Source organism: Mirounga angustirostris, unplaced genomic scaffold (assembly GCF_029215605.1).
Source record: "Mirounga angustirostris isolate CCGP_5_RB_7025 unplaced genomic scaffold, mMirAng1.0.hap1 SCAF_17, whole genome shotgun sequence".
NCBI lineage: Eukaryota > Metazoa > Chordata > Mammalia > Carnivora > Phocidae > Mirounga > Mirounga angustirostris.
The window spans coordinates 31,033,386-31,052,715 of NW_026991725.1; the positions used below are offsets into that span (position 1 = coordinate 31,033,386).

The 19,330-nt window shown below is 34.9% G+C and overlaps 1 protein-coding gene across 1 annotated transcript in view; it reads left to right on the forward strand.

Moving 5' to 3' along the window:
• The window catches only part of LOC123854704 (uncharacterized), a 160,972-nt gene extending 142,132 nt beyond the window's left edge, over nucleotides 1-18,840 (forward strand). The window contains exons 67-76 of the mRNA XM_064583319.1: nucleotides 19-72; nucleotides 5,934-6,038; nucleotides 6,918-6,971; nucleotides 7,347-7,451; nucleotides 11,130-11,183; nucleotides 11,896-12,000; nucleotides 13,810-13,863; nucleotides 15,603-15,707; nucleotides 16,520-16,573; nucleotides 18,713-18,840. Of these exons, the coding sequence (XP_064439389.1) occupies nucleotides 19-72; nucleotides 5,934-6,038; nucleotides 6,918-6,971; nucleotides 7,347-7,451; nucleotides 11,130-11,183; nucleotides 11,896-12,000; nucleotides 13,810-13,863; nucleotides 15,603-15,707; nucleotides 16,520-16,573; nucleotides 18,713-18,840 (818 nt within the window). The remainder of the gene's footprint in view (nucleotides 1-18; nucleotides 73-5,933; nucleotides 6,039-6,917; nucleotides 6,972-7,346; nucleotides 7,452-11,129; nucleotides 11,184-11,895; nucleotides 12,001-13,809; nucleotides 13,864-15,602; nucleotides 15,708-16,519; nucleotides 16,574-18,712) is intronic.
• The last annotated feature ends 490 nt before the right edge of the window (nucleotides 18,841-19,330 follow it).

A 19,330-nucleotide genomic window follows, 5' to 3' on the forward strand; every position in this document is an offset into this window, starting at 1 on the left:
TTTTGTCTTGACTTACAGATAAAGGGAAGATCAAACTAAATACATTGATGGAAGAATTGAGTACTGCTTTAGGTAAGTGAAAAATAACTTAATTCTTTATACAGTTTTAATGATACATTCTACCATCCCTTTAGTCCCTTGTTAATTTCACCATTTTAACTCTTCATTAATTAAACATTTTCATTAATTAACATTAATTAAACATTTCTGCCTGCTTTGATAACCTATGATTTACTAGGTCTTTGCAATAAGACAAAAAATTTCAAAATTTAGATTATAACTGAGATACTATATATAGACATAATTACTTGAATAAGTCATCAACAATATAATTTCTTGGACAATTATATTAACCTTATTATATGTAATATTTTCCTCTAACATTATGAAGACATGCCTTTTATTATAAATAAGGGACAATGTTATATTTTTAAGTCTGATATTAACTCTGTATAATATAGCAGGTGACCTTAGGTCTTTGTTGTTCATCTAGCAATAGAAGATGGTACTGTACAAACACATTTTGTTTTGTTTTTCATAATTTATATTCATTTGATAATGTCTATTATAGCCATGGCAACAGCCTTTTCTTAATAATGTGGGAATGTTTTTATTCCTAATTCCACCTTTTGATCCTCACTCAACCAAAAGCACAGGAGAGATCATCAAGAACTGTCCAGACCTTCACTATTGTAGATTTTCCTTGAGGACCTGACATCTGAATGTCAAGATAATTTCATCCTGGTTTTGTCTTTGAATCATTTGTTTAATTATTTGTTCATACAGTGGCTACACAGAAGCATTTAAGACTCTGAAAAGCAGACTTCAAACAGCTGTGAGACAAATAAAACTAGCTGAAGGTATTATAAGAAGGAAAGGGAAGCACTCTAGAATCATGGTCCAATATTTCTCAGGCCTGAAAGAAAACTAGTTCCAATAATAATTATGCCTTAAGTCTACTTTACATACCCAAGTTGTCTTTTCTTTTCTTAGATAAATTAGATCTGTAGTGTGAATCCAAGTACAATATGCATTATTAACAATGGTGCATATCCCCCTATAGTTGGGCAAAAGAAAATTCAAAGCAATTCTATCATTTATCTAGGAAATTTTAACTGGTTTAGTGTACTGAATGATAGGGCATGAACTATATTATATGCTAAGTCAGTCACAAATTTTTTTATTACTATGGATCGAATACATTATACTTAGGAATCTCTTCCACCAGATATTATTTATTTCCCCAGAAAAGTTTTTATCCCCTTGGACTAAGAAGACAAGATCCACTGAGACCGCTGGAAAGTCATGCACAATTCATACACATAAATTTTCAGTTAGCCCTACAGTAATTCTTTAAGTTGGTTTGGTCGTAAAAGGCTGAATTACAGAGTTAGGACTGTCCTAACTCTAGCAAAGTGGTTGTCTCTAGTAAAACTTAAACCTCAATAAGTTATTGGTAGAAGCAAGGGAGATCATGATAGCCTAAGTCAGAAGTGTATAATACTAAATAATAAAAAGAAAAGATATGACAAAAATAATGAATAAAAATATGTGAAAAATACACAAAGCACTGACAAAATCAGTGTTTTCTTATTCTCATGGTCTTGGATGGAAGCTCTGTACTTCATGCAGTTTTCCACTTGATCTGAGGATCTTGGATCTTGGGTCAGTAGGTGACTTATACGAACCACCTGCATCTTGGATACTCTAGAGAACCTCAATTTAAGTCTCTAATATAATTTTGCAATTCTGATAATGTCTCTTCCATTTTTCCAGAAGTTTTGGTGTTCAAAACACAGTGAAGTTTCTAAATAATAGACAAAACCTCTTGTATAATCATGAATAATTACCAAAATAAAGCATATTGCCCTATAATTGAATATATAAGATGGAATGCTCTAAGTAGGTAGCAGGATATCCAGAAGTTTGCTGGCTAGTATGAGTGCTATGGATTTTTGATGAGAGAGTGTTTCAACCCATCCAGAAAATAAACATAATATTATTAGTACATATTCATAACTCAGAGAGAAGCAAATATATAAAATCCATTTGGATATGCTCAAAAAGTTCCTTAAGATGTGGTTCTAATCCAGGGCTCAAAATTACAGATTTTTCATATTTATTTTTATTTCAGATGAGGCATGAATTGGTGATATTCTCTAATATAATACAAAATATCCTAATCAGTGTTTAATAATGTGGAGGATTTGTTCTTATAGTGATGGGTTGTTTTATGTAAGATTTTGGCAAATGTCAATTTGAAATATTATCTGATGCAACTAGGTAGCAGTCCTGGCTTTGCCAAATCTTATCCTCATGGATATTATAACCTAACCATTCCAATTATTTCTTTACAAAATTGAGGTCGAATTTTGTGCTTCTATAATGGAATCTTTGAATCTGATCCTACACATGTTTTTTGTTTGTTTTTTTGTTTGGGGTTTTTTTTTAAGATTTTACTTATTTGTCAGAGAGAGAGAGGAAGAAAGCACAAGCAGGGAGAGTGGCAGGCAGAGGGAGAAGCAGCCTCCCCGCTGACCATGGAGCCCGATGAGGGACTTGATCCCAGGACCCTGGGATCATGACCCGAGCTGAAGGAAGATGTTTAACTGACTGAGCCACCCAGGTGTCCCTCTACACTTGTTTTTCTTATCTATAAGAGGTCCTTCAAAAAGAACTTTAATTTTTAAAAAAATGAAAAGATGAACCACAAACTGACAGGAAATATTTGCAAAACACATATCTGATAAGGGACTTATATCCAAAATATTCAAAGAATGCTTAAAACTCAACAGTAAGGAAACAACCTAATTAAAAAGTGAACAGAAGATCTGAATATTAATCTCACTAAAGAAGATTTACAGATGGCAAATAAGGATATGAAAAGATGCTCAACATCATATGTCATTAGGGAATTGCAAATTAAAATATACACCTATTAGAATGGCAAGAAGAATGCAAAATGGTATAGTCACTTTGGAAGACAGTTTGGCAGTTTCTTACGAAGCTGAACTTAATCTTATCATAAGATCCAATAATCACAAATTAGGTATTTACCCAAATGAGTTGAAAACATGTGAACACAAAGACTTGCACACAAATGTTTATAGCAGCTTTATTTATAATTGCCAAAACTTGCAAGCAAATAAGATGTCCTTGAATAGAAGAATGGATAAACAAACTGTGATACACCCATATAATGAAATATTATTCAATGATAAAAAGAAATGGGCTATCAATCTATGGAAAAACATGGAAAGATCAGTGGTTGCCAGGAGTTTAGAAGGGTGGCATAGGGAGGAGAGATGAATATAAGGGCCACAAGAGAACTTTAGGTCAGTGAAGCTCTGTATGTTACTGTAATGGTGAATACATGACATATTGCATTTGTCAAAATCCATAGTACTGTATGATACAAAGAGTGAACACCAAGGATATAATCTGGATCAGTAAGAAAAAAAGATATAGGAAGCTTCTAGAAGAATCCATGTGCAGGCTTCCTATGCACTCCTTCTTATGAGGGGTTATACATAACATACCTTTCTTCCAGCAGCAAAAATGTAGTTACACATGTGTGCCCAGAGAAACCCATTAGAGACTCAGTGCCCAAGATTTTTTATTTGGGGCTACTCACTTAGGTGCCCTCTGCCTATCAACCGTCAGTATCCCAGACTCCCAGAAGAAAAACAAGTATTCACCATAAATCACATTGTTTGCACAAGTTTAGGCACAGTGAACTAGCCTTTTCAATTCGTATTGGAGGGAACATTCTGAAATCCAGGTTCCCAGATGCCAGCCAAGTACCAATAGCAAGCAGGCTCTTCTAAAGATAACAGCCTCAGGCCTGCTATGTTAACTTTTTTCTGCACAGTCTATTTAGTAAGATCTGCTAATGCATTTTTTTCTAGTCTTTATACCATCTGTTTTTACTGTGGGCTTTTCTACCTTTAAGATAGCAATTTCTTTGAGCAACATCAAAACACTAAGTAATAATTACTATAAAAGTATATCGCCTATTATTTAGTTTTACCAATTTGAAATCTCTAGAAAAGGCCAATGTTCAGTTACTTGAACTAATCTTGTATCTGTTAAGGACTTAGATCTTTCAAGAGAAACTAAACTAATTATTGCATCTTTAACCTACTATGATCTCTTTTCACTATTAAGACAAGACCCATCAACAAATAATATTAAGTCAGAGTGTGGTACTGAAATACCCAAAAGATCTGTTTAGGACATGGACACTTACTAAACTACAGAAATACAATTACGGAAATTATAATTACAGAATTAGAAAACTTCTTCATGGGGTAAAGGTAATAGAGTCACTGGATTGAGAGTGTTATACCAATGGATAGTAATATGGGGAGAGAGTAGCAATATTCCATAATTAGTAACCAACTAGTCAAAAAATATTGGATATTTTCAGTTAGCAATAAAGATTATAATTGCATATAGTACCATCAGATTTAAATATGATCTTAATATGAGATCGAAGATGCTTTGACTAGCAATTTAGAAACTCCAATTGCTCTGAAGCAAGAAGGATATAGTCAAGGTTACTGAATTAAGGGATAAGCTATAATAAGCAATGGGTCTTTTAGTGTACACTATTGATGTACTGTGTTAATGCTCCTGAAGCGTGGCCTAACCTCGTGCACTGATAATCTAGACTTAATCATTCTGACTCTCGTCTTGAAGGATACTCTTCTTCTCAGAACAAAGAATTACACATAAAGAGCAGTTCATAGTTTAAAATTATTAAATATACAAGGAAATGAGACACTATGAGTAAGATACCCATCATGAACAGCATTTAGCAGAATCAGATCAGCAAAGATTTTAGATTTTGGAATTATCAGGCCAAAAATTATTAAATAAGCATGCTTAATATAATTTAATAATGAAAAGAGAGGCTTGAGTACATTTGAGTAAAGAGCAAGCAGATTTGATAAAGAACCAAATAGACTTTTGAGAAATTAAAATAGTAAAAATTTAAAACATTTGAAGATTTTAACAGTAATTTATAAACGGCTGAAGAAACAACTAAGCAACTTAACAAATTACAAGATATATAGCACAAAAAGACAAAGAAATGAGAAATATGAAAGAGAGGTTAAGAGACACAGAGGATAGATAAGAAAATCTAACATATATCTAATTGGAATTCCAGGAAGAAAAGATAAAGAGAACAGGACAGAGGCAATATTTGAAAAGAACTTTCCAGAACAGATAAATAGTGCCAACCTAAAGAAGCCAAGTGACTTCTAAGCAGAATAAATAAAAAGAAATATCCATACTAGACATATACATTTGAAATATGCAACATATCTAATTTACTGATTAAAAGTTTAGGATTCTAGACAGTAAGCTTTCAGAGATTCACTTTCCACTGATTTAAACCAAAAGACTTAATTAAACCAAAATTGTTTTTCCTTTCTAAAGTTACAAAGTATAAAACTATTTACAATAATCAAAAGATTATTTACCATAAAAATAGTACAAAACAAAAATTATTGGGGAAGCCTGAGGCCCTCTTTTTGAAACATACTTTCTAATAAGCATCAACTATGTGCATTTTATGTAAGCATATAATCTAGAAATCCTTTCTAGATTTATGTGCCTAACATTATACTGCTCCTAACATAATTATAATTTCAAACTATCAGGAAAACTACTTACATTTCTATTTTGTGTAGGAAAGACCCAAATTATTATTTGTTTTATTTTTTACATGTTTATATAATTAGTCAAGGTGGTAATAAATTTTAATTTTTTGTTTGTTATAGAATACATGATTTTTAACTACCCATGAAATTATCTTAATGAAACATGAGTGAAAATATTGCTAGTTAACAGCATTTGATTGTAATAACTCACTAATTTTGTGTTCTTCCCAAATTATTCTTTGTCACAATTTCTGTCTTTTCTAGGAGAGCAGATAGATGTCAGTGATGTATATGATGCTCTGAAAGACATGAAAATTGAGGTCACAGACAAAGAATACTTTAATTTAGTAAAAACTCTACCACTTGATGGTAAGGATTTAAAATATATATGTATAATTCATGGAGCTTTAGAGTGCTTGACTGTAGCATTTTCTTCTTTTTTTTAATTTTTTAAATTAACATTATGTATTATTTGTTTCAGGGGTACAGGTCTGATTCATCAGTCTTACACAATTCACAGTGCTCACCATAGCACATACCCTCCCCAATGTTCATCACCCAGCCACCCCATCCCTCCCACCCCGCTCCACTCCAGCAACCCTCAGTTTGTTTCCTGAGATTAAGAGTCTCTTATGGTTTATCTCCCCCTCTGGTTTCGTCTTGTTTCATTTTTCCCTCCCTTCCCCTATGATCTGTAGGATTTTCTTCTAAAATGATACCAGACTGTTACCAGGTTGTTTTGTTTAGTCATTTTTGAAAAAAATTTTTTTTAGAATGCAACTTTCTTTTTAATTATTTGATTTTTGCCAAAGAAAATTTGGGTCATTTAGTTTTTAGTATGGTAGGCAATAGCTATTTCACTTAATCCTGCCAATAACGTGTGTGTTTTGTTGTCCTTGGTTCCATTAATATTCCTGAGAGTAAGTGGAAAGATGTAAAAATGGAAGAATAAAGAGTGTAAGGAAAGAAATCAGAGATAAAAGTAAATCAAATGAGACATATGTTTTATAAGTTTTAAGCCATAATCCTTGCCTTTCATGCAAGAGTGAATAAATTTGCCTCATTAAAATCTTTCTCCAAACAAACTTTGTTATTATTTGAGAACAAATCAGGTAAATTTCAGAAAAATCATTAAAAAGTCTATCTTTTTGAAATTATGGAATTAGGGGAAGAATTGTAGAATATTTATTGTTTAAGTGAATCTCCCTTATTATTTTTCTCTCACCCGAATTATGCCTTTTCTTACAGCTGAAGGAAAGGTGTATCAAAAAAGGTTGCTGGATGGTGTGAAGACTCTTAAAAGTGAGTGAGAAGTATAATGAGAAAGCAGATAAATCTGAGATATTCTCTTATTTTTCATATACACTAGTTTATTTTTATTACATTAAAAATTTCATATATGTATTTTCCAATATTTATGGATATGTTATATATGCCATAAATCCCTGGAAAATTACCCAGCCCTTTTAGAACTTGCATTATGTTGATAATGAACAAAAGATATAGTCAAACAATGAGACTCTATATCTAGTTTTAAAGTTGACCCTGCTTGTATACTTGACTAGGTCTTACTGGACCTGAATGTCTTCATGAGTAAAGTGAGAACCGTAATATACATGAATTAATAAGGAATTTTCCACATCTTGGTTGTTTTTATGATACTTTGTCTCTCCTAAGGAGGAAAGGTTGATATGAATAACCTGGACACATTTCTGGAAAATATGGGGATTAAGCTCTCACATAAAGAACTTGAAGATTTTTCACAAAACCTACCAGTTGATGGTGAGCATTGTACATAAAAATGTATTCCCTTTAGGACAGCTTGGGTTTGAAAGTATCGATAGACCAGTGATAGTGTTTATTTAGTATCAACAGGACATTTTTTTAAAGATTTTATTTATTTATTTGAGAGAGAGCACAAGCTGGGTGGGGAGGGGCAGCAGGAAGGGAAGAAGCGGGCTCCCTGCTTGCAGAGCCCGAGGCAGGCAGGGCTGGATCCCAGGACCCTGGGATCATGACCTGAGCCGAAGGCAGCCGCTTAACTGACTGAGCCACCCAGACGCCCCTCAACAGAACATATTTAAAAGCACGTACTGAATGGAGCACTGGGTGTTATATGCAAACAATGAATCATGGAACACTACATCAAAAACTAATGATATATGGTGATTAACGTAACATAATAAAAATTTTTAAAAAACATGTAGCTGAATGCAGGTCTCAAATGAAAGCACATCCTGACTCTTCATTAACAGAGTGTTCTATGAATAATAAAAATTAGTGAGAGTTCTGACAAACCATTCTTAGGTCAAAGCATGAAGAAGAAAAGGAAAATAGAATGTGAAACATTTAAAAGAAACATTAAAGAGGTAAGTAAGAGAACAGTCTATGATGAGGAATCGTTAAATTTGCCTGTTCAGATATAGTCAGAAAGACTGGAAAGGGATAGAGAGAAACACGCTAAGAATTTTAAAAGAGATATAACTGTGTATATCGAGCATAATAATACTATTACAGTAAAGTATTATGTATAACATGAGATTAAGATGTTAAATATATTAAAAAATTAACATTTTTCCAAAGTAAAAGAAATAAATTACCAATATTGATCAAAGAAGTGAAAAATATAGATAGACTAATAATGATAGTTGAAAAAAACTATCAAATAATTACATCTGTCAACTTTCCACCACCACCCATCTAACAAAAGGTGACAGGCCCAGAGAGTTTTAAGAGTAAGTTCTTTCAAATCTTCAAGGAACTGTTTATTTTAATGCTTACCGATCCAGAGGACTCCAGTTTAAGATGATAAACCAAAATCTGTCTAGTTTTTCTTTCCTCCAATACCTAACAAAATGAACAATAAGAACATAAAAGTAAAAAAATCAGCAAAGGAAATTCAGCACCAATCAAATAATAAAAGGAGGCCAACCTAATGCCATAAATGTTTAACGAGGACAACCAAGGAGATAAAAGATTTTTTGAGTAGAAACAGTACAGCACAACTAGACTCCTCTTAGCCTTTCTCCTCCCTCAGAAATTAAACTGGTGAAATCCTGAGATTTCTCACTAAAATGCCCAGATCTGGAGTGAAGCAAATTGGATAGATAACTTCCCCCCCCACCATTCCACTTACTAGGAAGGAATAGCTGGGGAAAAATCAATAAAACAGGAGAAATGAACAATAGGAATCACTCATTAATGAAAGTAAAAGCTTCAGAGCCAGAAATGGAGGTTTGACGTGAAGCCCGAGAACACCATCCCATGCACAGATCCGTGGTTTGTTTAAATGTCTTTACCAGGGTTCATTCTACCTAATTAGAGCAATGAACCCTGTTGGGACATTTGACCAAACCTCAGATATGAGAGCAGGACTCAAGTATAACAAAGGCCATGTAACACCTCATCACACCCTCAGATTACAATAGAAGTGGGTAGAACAGTTTTCCTCAAATGCATCTCACCGAAGAAAGCAAACTGGTCTCAGATGCTATAGAAAGAGCAACTAAAGGTTACATTAAATCTTGAGAATAAAATGAAGATCTGAACAGAGCTGTTGAAGCATATGCAAAATGAAAAGAAAGGACACGGCGACAATTCTACATTAACACAGCAAAGAAAAATAGTAAAAGGAAAATAAGAAAGAAAGAAGATAGAATGGAAGGAAGAGAACATGCGAAAAACAAATACCCCAGTCTAATAGTAGTATAATCAGTATAGCCTAAGGAACAGCCAAAAAGAAATGCTTGACAATTAATTCTTATTACAGAGCAACTTTAATGGATTCAATAAAACTAGATCTCAAAAATGAGATGGTTGGGCGCCTGGGTGGCTCAGTTGGTTAAGCGACTGCCTTCAGCTCAGGTCATGATCCCAGGGTCCTGGGATCGAGTCCCGCATCGGGCTCCCTGCTCTGTGGGGAGCCTGCTTCTCCCTCTCCCACTCCCCCTGCTTGTGTTCCCTCTCTCGCTGTGTCTCTCTCTGTCAAATAAATAAATAAAATCTTTAAAAAAAAAATGAGATGGTAACATAACATGATGATATTAAAAGGGAAATTGCCTAACTAAAAAAAAAACAAAGTGAGTACCAATCATTATAGAATTACTAAATAAATTATAAACATCAAAGTAAAAAATAGATATGGCTGAAAATCTTATTGACAGAGTAAGAGAACTTAAGATACCCACAGTAAACACAGGGGCACCTGAGTGGCTCAGTCAGTTAAGCATCTGCCTTTGGCTGGAGTCATAATCTCAGGGTCCTGGATCAAGCCCTGCATTGGGCACCCTGCTCAGAGGGGAGTCTGCTTCTCCCTCACCCTCTTCCTCTGCCCCTCCCCCCCACTCATGCTCTCTCTCTCAAATACATAAAATCTTTTTTTAAAAAAAGATACAGTAAATGCAGAGAAAAGATTAATGCTATCTGGAATTTAAATCAAAACTTAAAAAAAGATTAATGCTATCAAATATCTAGTAGATATGGATGATTCACAAAGTAACATAAAAATATCAAATATCTTTAGAGAATATAGCAAGTAAAAAATTTTAAATCAAATCTAGTTTAAGGAAAAAAAGAAAAGTTTTCTAAAATGAAGGAGTGAATGCAGATCAAAAACACCACACCAGTTCCAGAAAATGTTGATCCAGAATATTCTGCAGTGAAATATTTCCTAGTTTACTTATTGAGATAAAATGGGAATTCTTCAGATATAGAAATGTTAGAAAGCGCATAATAGATGGGGAGGAGAAGCAATAGGTCACCAAAGCAACATTCAGTTCCAGAAAAGAATGGAGGAATGTCTACAAAATTGAAAAAGAAAGTGTGGCAAAGAAAATTATACACAGCTAAGATGTCATTCAAATATAAAGACAAGGGGCACCTGGGTGGCTCAGTCAGTTAAGCGTCTGACTCTTGGTTTGGCTCAGGTCATGATCTCAGGGTCGTGGGACCGAGCCCTACGAGGGGCTCTCTGCTCAGTGGGGAACCTCTTTCTCCCTCTCCCTCTGCCTGCCCCTCCCCCTGGTTGTGATCTCTCTCTCCCTCCCTATCTCTCTCTCTCTCTCTCTGTTAAATAGATAAATAAAAAATAAAAAAACTTATTCTTATATCTAAGTAAATATGAAAAATTAGTAGTCTAGAACTAAAATTTAAGATGAGGGGCACCTGGGTGGCTCAGTCAGTTGAGCTGCTACCTTCGGCTCAGGTCATGATCCCAGGGTCCTGGGATCGAGCCCCGCATCGGGCTCCCTGCTCTGTGGGAAGCCTGCTTCTCCCTCTCCCTCTCTGCCAGCTTGTATTCCCTCTCTCGCTGTGTCTCTCTCTGTCAAATAAATAAAATCTTTAAAAATAAAATAAAATTCAAGATGATACCAACATTCTAGTTGAGGGACAGGTATCATAGGTAGAGAAAGCAGAAGGAACAGTCTCATTTTTGGTCTGTGACTGCTCTTTGTCTTACAGTTGATGGGAAGGTTGATCTGGAAAATGTGACACTGAAAATGAAAGATTTTACAGGTGAGTTTCTATAACACTGAAACCCCAATGCTTTATAGTAAATTATATTTGAATGTTATCCCAGCAGTCTATTGTTCATATTAATTTTGCCATCTTACCCAATTATTGTAAAATATTTCTGCCTGATAAAATCCATTTGATCTTGGATTAAGATCAAATGGAAATAAACTACATCTTGGAAATAAACTACTGGACTTGTTTTTGATAACAAGTCCTATATACTGTAGAGATGTTTTTCTCATATATGTATATATGTCTTTTCCTACATGCAAACAGCTAAATTTTAGGTAAGCATATGAATAAATAAGGTAAAGTTTTGTAAAGCTCAAGATAATGTGGATTTTGTGAACAATCAATTACATAAGTCATATAAGATCTCCTGCCATAATTCTTTCTTTTGGTGATTCATTATCCAGTTTGGTAACTAGATTTTATTCTGCACATTATCCACCAAATTAAGAGAGATTTTCTTATATCAATAATTTAGGAACAAGTTTGCTTTGACTTCTAATGACACACTATTTCTACATCCCATTTTACCTTTGCTCTTTAATCCTAAATTGGGAATGATGCTGTATAAGCTATTTTAAGTATATTTTAAAATACATATCATATAGGTCAATAACATATTCTTATGAACTTTTTGAACCTCCATAATATTGCATTATTAATTTCTAAAATTTTCACCTATAAACACTCTATATTTTCAAAGGAGAAAAGATTGATGCCACTAATCTGAAAAATATTCTTGGAGACATGGGGATAGAAGTCAATGATAAGGAATGTCTTGATCTACAAAAATCACTACCAATTGATGGTGAGCTGCGTCTGCAACCTCCAGAGAGTTCAGTTTTCTGGTTCTACTTGTGATATTTATATTTTAAAGTGACACATGTTCAGGTGTTACCTGCACCCATCCTTCAGCTCTTGATTTTGTATGAACAGTCTATTACTCTATGCCAATTCAAGTACAGAATTCAACTGTCAAAAGAATCCTTTTCCACAAAATCAGTGTTGAGGAAAGATGTTACTGATGATTTTGAAAGGGGGAGGAGAAAGGGATGTACATCTTGTCTCTCTCAGTAACATTGCAGAAGTCCTTGTAAATTCCTGTTCCCTCCCAGAGTCACTTTTCCTTACATTGCCCCTGGAGATTCCCTTTTCCTAATCCTTATCCCTTCCAGAGCTAAACCCTGAAAACTCCTCCCTCTGTTAAGCTCAATTTCTTTTTTTTTTATTAAGTTTTTATTTTAATTCCAGTGCAGCTAACATACAGTGTTATATTAGTTTCAGGTATACAATATAGTCATTCAACAATTCCATACATCACCCAGTGTACTTTTTTTTTTTTAAGATTTTATTTATTTGAGAGAGAGAGAGAGCATAAGCAGGGAGAGGAGCAGAGGGAAAAGGACAAGCAAACTCCTTGCTGAGTAGGGAGCCCAACACAGGGCTCAATCCCAGGACTCCAAGATCATGACCTGAGCCTAAGTCAGATGCTTAACTGACTGAACCACCCAGGCGCCCACAAGTGTACGTCTTAATCCCCATCACCTATTTCACCCATCACCCCACCTACAGCAGTTTGTTCTCTATAGTTAAGAGTCTGTTTCGGGGCACCTTGGTGGCTCAGTTAGTTAAGCGACTGCGTTCGGCTCAGGTCATGATCCTGGAGTCCCAGGATCAAGTCTGGTGTCAGGCTCCCTGCTCAGCGGGGAGTCTGCTTCTTCCTCTGACCCTCCCCCCTCTCATGCTCTCTCTCTCTCTCTCTCTCTCATTCTCTCTCAAATAAATAAATAAATACATACATAAAATCTTTATTAAAAAAAGAGTCTTGTTTCTTGGTTTGTCTCTCTCTTTTTTTTTCCCTTTGCTTGTTTGTTTTGGTTCTTAAATTCCACACATGAGTGAGATCATATGGTATTTGTCTTTCTCTGACTGACTTATTTCACTTAGTATAATACTTCTAGCTCCATCCATGTCATTGCAAATGGCAACATTTCATTCTTTTTTTATGGCTGAATAATATTCTGTTATATATATAATATGGTATCTATATGTATAATATGGTATACATACATACCACATCTTTATCCATTTATCTATCAATACAAACTTGGGCTGCTTCCATAATTTGGCTATTATAAATAATGCTGCTATAAACATAGTGGTGCATTATCCCTTTGAATTAGTGTTTTTGTATTTGGTGGTGGGGGGAGGTAGATACCCAGTAGTGTGATCAGTGGATCGATTACTGGATCTAGAAAAAATTACAGCTAACGTTTGTTGAGCCCTAATGATGTGCCAAGTTCTGTTCTCACCACACATAATGAGGACATCTTATGCCCATTTTACAGTGGAGGAAACTGTGGTACAGAAAGGCCACAGTTTGTTGCTTAAGGCCACAAAGCTAGGCAGCAGCAGAACAAGAATTTGAACCCAGGCTCTTTACCTCTACACCATATATCACACTATACCATAGTGAGAACTTTTTCATTGCTTAACTTCATCATGATTTGAAGGTGAAAGTGGATAGATTTCTAAAGTTAGTCATGCAAAGGAAACTCTGACCCTTATATTCTGTTTGTGACTCATTCTCTGTCCTGAACTGTGCCTTTCTTTCCAGATGATCAGAAAGTTTTTCGGAATAGATTGCTATCAACTTTGAAGTCTTTCAAAGGTGGGTAAGAAATATAATGAGAAAGTATATAAAATTGAGATTTTTAATCTCTGTATTTGTATTTTTTTTCCTAGTTATTAGGTCATGATTCCTCTGCCATTCTTTCTATATATTAATCTTAAAGTCTTTTTTTTTTTTTTTTTTGGTGCTGTACAGGCTTGATCCCCAGGGTCAGACTCAAAGGAATCAGTCCTAAGAATCTCCACAGTTGTTTTTCTATGTACTTTTGGATAGGTCTAATTAGACTATTAGCCTTCACAGTGCTGAAAATAAGCATCATAATGCTCAGCTGTGAATTGTTAGTTTTCTTGTATTTTTCTTTTCTTTTTTTTTTTTTTTTTTTAGAGAGAGAGCCAGGGGGAGGGGCAGAAGGAGAGAGAGAGACAGAGAGAATCTTAAGCAGGCTCCATGCCCAGGATGGAGCCCAATGAGGGGCTCAATCTCATCACCCTGGGATCATGACCTGAGCAGAAATCAAGAGTCAGACGCTTAACCGACTGAGCCATCCAGGTGCCCCTCTTCTATTTTTTCAATATAAAAGTTGCCATATGCCTACTAAATATAAATTAAAGAAAAAATAATCATCCATAGTCCTACTATCCAATCATTACCATTCTTAATATTTTGAAGCTTAAACTAGCAATAATCTCATCAAGTTAAACTAGCAATAATCTCATCAAGTCAAAAGTGCTCTGAAATTCCATTGGAAGACTCTATAAAAGACACCAGCATACTAGTCTTGATAAATCAAACATAGTCACTTTTTCTTGCAGTGGTGGAATACATTGTTATCCCTATAGTTAAGCAATTAGATAAAGTAGTTGGCTTACCTAACAGCCATAATATTAAAACTGCCTCCAAAACTAGAATCACACGGACTTAAGACAGTTACAGTATGATAGGTTTAGGGGAAATGAATCCATGTGATGGAATAATAAATTGATGTTGTCCATCTGAGATTCACTCTATTTATGTGCTTGCTGACTGCAGAATGTCAGAGAGAATCACATGCATTATTTACATTGTTCATTTTATGTATATTTTTACTGGGCATACAATTTTAAAGTTTTTTTTTTAAGCTTTTATTTATTTATTTGACAGAGAGAACAAGCAGGGGCAGCAGCCAGCAGCAGAAGAGGGAGAGGGAGAAGCAGGCTCCCCGCTGAGCAGGGAGCCCAATGCGGGGCTCGATCCCAGGACCATGGGATACAATTTTAATTCATATATGTTAAATGACTGCATGATACAACTTCACCCTATAAAATAACATTTTTTTCCTTGGCAATCAACAGCTGCGGCTATGTAGTTTTCTGTGGAATGAAGATATAATGGTTCACTTACCAATACCCTATCATTAGAAATTTAAGTTGTGGGTTCTTTTTTCTTTCTTTCTTTCTTTCTTTCTTTTCCTTCCTTCTTTCCTTCCTTCCTTCCTTCCTTCCTTCCTTCCTTCCTTCCTTCCTTCCTTCCTTCCTTATTACAAGGAAGATTATAATGAAAATTTCCCTCTCCCCTTTGGCATAGCTTTTTCTGCATTCCCAAAAGTGGAATTAGTGGGCTAAGAGTTATGAACATTTTAAAGAATCATGATAGTTGTTGCCAAACCACTTTCCAATAAGGTAATTCCAGTTAACACTCTAACCAGCATCCAGGCCTATTGAGAGTTGAATTAACTCATCAGCACAAGAAATTTTTTTCATATTGTATCTTTTTTGTTTTTTTCCTCAAACCTTTCTAAGGAGGAAAGATTGATGTCAATAACCTGAACACAGTTCTGGGGAACATGGGGATCAAGCTCAAAAATAAGGAACTTAAAAGTGTGATACAAAATCAACCTATGGATGGTGAGCATTGTAAACAACTGTTTTGCCTTTTGGGGGAGAGCTTAGAATCTTGGGATCATATGTAAGAATTTCTAAAACTAGATGGATTTAAGGAGTTTAAGATATTTTTAAGAATCATGGAGAAGAACTTGGTCTTAAAGTAAAAAGAAATCCTGTATTTTTTCACCTCAATTCATCTGAAATTATCACCCTAGTCAACAATGATTACTGCTGAGAGGATATTCACAGCTGATATCATGCCAGAGAATGGTAGAGAGAAACAAACATGGGAGCAGTGGGGGAAATGAATGAATGCCTAACCAAGAGAGCCTGAAATAATTGAGAGAAAAATATCCATAATAGGAACTAGTAGAACATCATTAATATTTCCTCAAATATCCAATAAGCCCATGTCACCACCATTTTGAGATAGAAACAGGAGTTGAAACACTTGAGAAGAGCTTATTGCGAATAGATGGAAGATGTGAAGCCCCTTGCTTAGTGTCTGTGCTAGATGTAAGGTTCACCAAAAAAAAACAAAACAAAATGAATTGACCTTTATGGATGATATCTTTTGCCATGCTTATAAGAAAGTGCTAAAGACCTAAGAACTGGAGATAATACGTTTGTCATAGTCAGACCCTGGGTTCAAGGGACATGGGCCAAATGCCACTGTCCTTCTTACTAATAAAGAATCAAGCACTCAAACCAGGAAATATAGATTTAAGGTGAACACAAATTATTTAATAGAATATATGGACTTTCATTGGGCCCTACGTCACAACTTTCCTGTCTTGTGTCATTGTCTGAATTTTTTATGTTTTGTCTTACAGCTGATGGAAATGTTTCTCTGCAAAAAGTGATGAGTGACGTGACAGCAGTTACAGGCAAGTTAAAAGTTATCAGTAAGATTAAAATTCTAATTCTTTTTTTTTCTCTGATTTTTTATTTTTTTATTTTTTATTCTTATATTAATCCCCATACATTACATCATTAGTTTTAGATGAAGTGTTCCATGATTCATTGTTTGTGCATAACACCCAGTGCTCCATGCAGAATGTGCCTTCCTCAATACCCACCACCAGGCTAACGCATCCTCCCACCCCCCTACCCTCTAGAACCCTGTTTGTTTTTCAGAGTCCATCGTCTCTCATGGTTCGTCTACCCCTCCGATTTCCCCCCCTTCATTCTTCCCCTCCTGCTACCTTCTTCTTTTTTTTTCTTAACATATATTGCATTATTTGTTTCAGTGGTACAGATCTGAGATTCAACAGTCTTGCACAATTCACAGCGCTTACCAGAGCACATACCCTCCCCAGTGTCTATCACCCAGTCACCCCATCCCTCCCACCCCACCCCCCACTCCAGCAACCCTCAGTTTGTTTCCTGCAATTAAGAATTCCTCATATCAGTGAGATCATATGATACATGTCTTTCTCTGTTTGACTTATTTCACTCAACATAATACCCTCCAGTTCCATCCACGTCGTTGCAAATGGCAAGATCTCATTCCTTTTGATGGCTGCATAATATTCCATTGTGTATATATACCACATCTTCTTTATCCATTCATCTGTTGATGGACATCTTGGCTCTTTCCACAGTTTGGCTATTGTGGACATTGCTGCTATAAACATTGGGGTGCATGTACCCCTTCGGATCCCTACTTTTGTATCTTTGGGGTAAATACCCAGTAGTGCAATTTAAAATTCTAATTCATAAATGACATTTTCCCATCTTGTCTTTTCAGTGAACACATAAATCCATAAGCATAGTACTAATTTCCATGACTCCCCCTCAACAAAATAACTAGAATATTTCCAATATCATTGCATCAATACATGGTTGCTTCCCTATCCCTTTACCATACCTCCCCACTTTTTGAGATAACACTCTCCTGAATTTTATATTGCCTATTCTTCTTCTAAAAAATTGTAATTCTAATCTGAAAAAAAAATTGTAATTCTATTACCTGTGTAACAGCATAATCTTTCATTTTGTTTCATTTGCCTCTATAAAAATGCTTTTGTAAGTGATGTGCAGTGTTCCCTAACCCTAATAGTGTGAGAAATATATTTAAAAAAGCAAGAAATCATTGTCCAAAAAGTCAGGATCATGATAACCTTCTAGAGAAAGATTGTGGATAGGGATTGGAAAATACTATGAGAGACCCCCAGAGTGTTATCAGTGTTCTATTTCTCACCTAGATGTTGGTTACAAGGGTGTTGTTACAAGTGCCTGTGTCCAATTATCCAGAGTCAGTCTTTGGGTTACCCATATTAAAATTTTTTTCTCATTTCTCCATAGCAAGTCCTAGATCCTCTAAAATACTTATCAATAATAATGCTTCTGATCTTCACCACTGAAAAAACTGAAAATCTGTATCAAGGATAAATAAACTACTGGCCACACACTAAATCTAGTCCTCTGCCCCTTTTAAAAAATAAAATTTTATTGGAACACAATCATATTCTTCATTTATGTATTATTAACGGCTTCTTTTGTGCTGTAATAGCAGAGTTGAGTAGCTGCAACAGAGGATCTATATCCTGCAAATTCTAAAATATTTACTACCTGGCTCTTTACAGAAAAAGTTTGCTAATCCTTGATCCAGATTACCACAATAATAGTTGAAGTAAAAATTAGGATATTGGCCAAATAATCTAATAATTTTAGGAAAAGCAGAGAGCGATATTAGGTTAATCTTTACATTCTAATTTACAAGACAATTGCCTAAATCCACAGTTTACTGAGAATTATGCTTTCTTAGCCCCAATGTTATGAAAGTGCATCTTTCCCTAGGGTCAAGGGAATAAGTTCTAATTCTCGTCTGCCCTTTACTCCACTGGGCAGGTCTTACTGTACCTTTGTCTTGTATCTAGCAGCCAGGGATGGTGATGTATAAATGTGGACAATTTTATTTCATATTTTTGAATACTTAGATAATTAGAATACTTGAATACTTAATAATACTTAGATACTTAAATAATATTATCAACTTTACTTGCCATTTCTCTTTTTTAAAGGAGAAAAAGTTAATGTCAAAGATCTGAAAAATATTTTGAAAGACATTGGGATAGAATTCACACCTAAAGAATACCTGGAACTGGTAAAAAATCTTCAAGTTGATAGTAAGCATTTCAAATACTATTAGAGCTTTCAAGGGAGGTTGGTCCTGTGTTTTTAAGACAACTTAAAAAAAAAAGCTGTATTTATTACATATGCTAATTTTAAAACAACAACAAAAAGAATGTCTAAGAAATTTTAGCATGGCCTTGTTCTTCCTTTGGAAAGTGTAATTTGGTTCTTTCTTTGGGAATCAGCAACTATTTTCTTGAATCCTGCCTTTGGATATAAAATTTTCAGCTATATTGTTGTTGCCTTCAAAACTAGAAGTTAAGCTGAGAGATGTAAGAAAAAAGTAAGGGTGGGAGGAGTACAAAGGAGTGGGAGAAAGAAGGAAAAGTCAAAGAAAGTGAAAGAAAGATGTGTTCATATTCCATTATGTCATTTGCCACCAATTACTGGTTTTGCACTTGGCCAGACACAGCACTCTGAGGGTTTTCTCCATTCTGTGGTTTCAGATTCATTGGAGGGTAAAAATCAAAGTTATCTCTAAGACAAATCATTTAAAAGTATCTTTA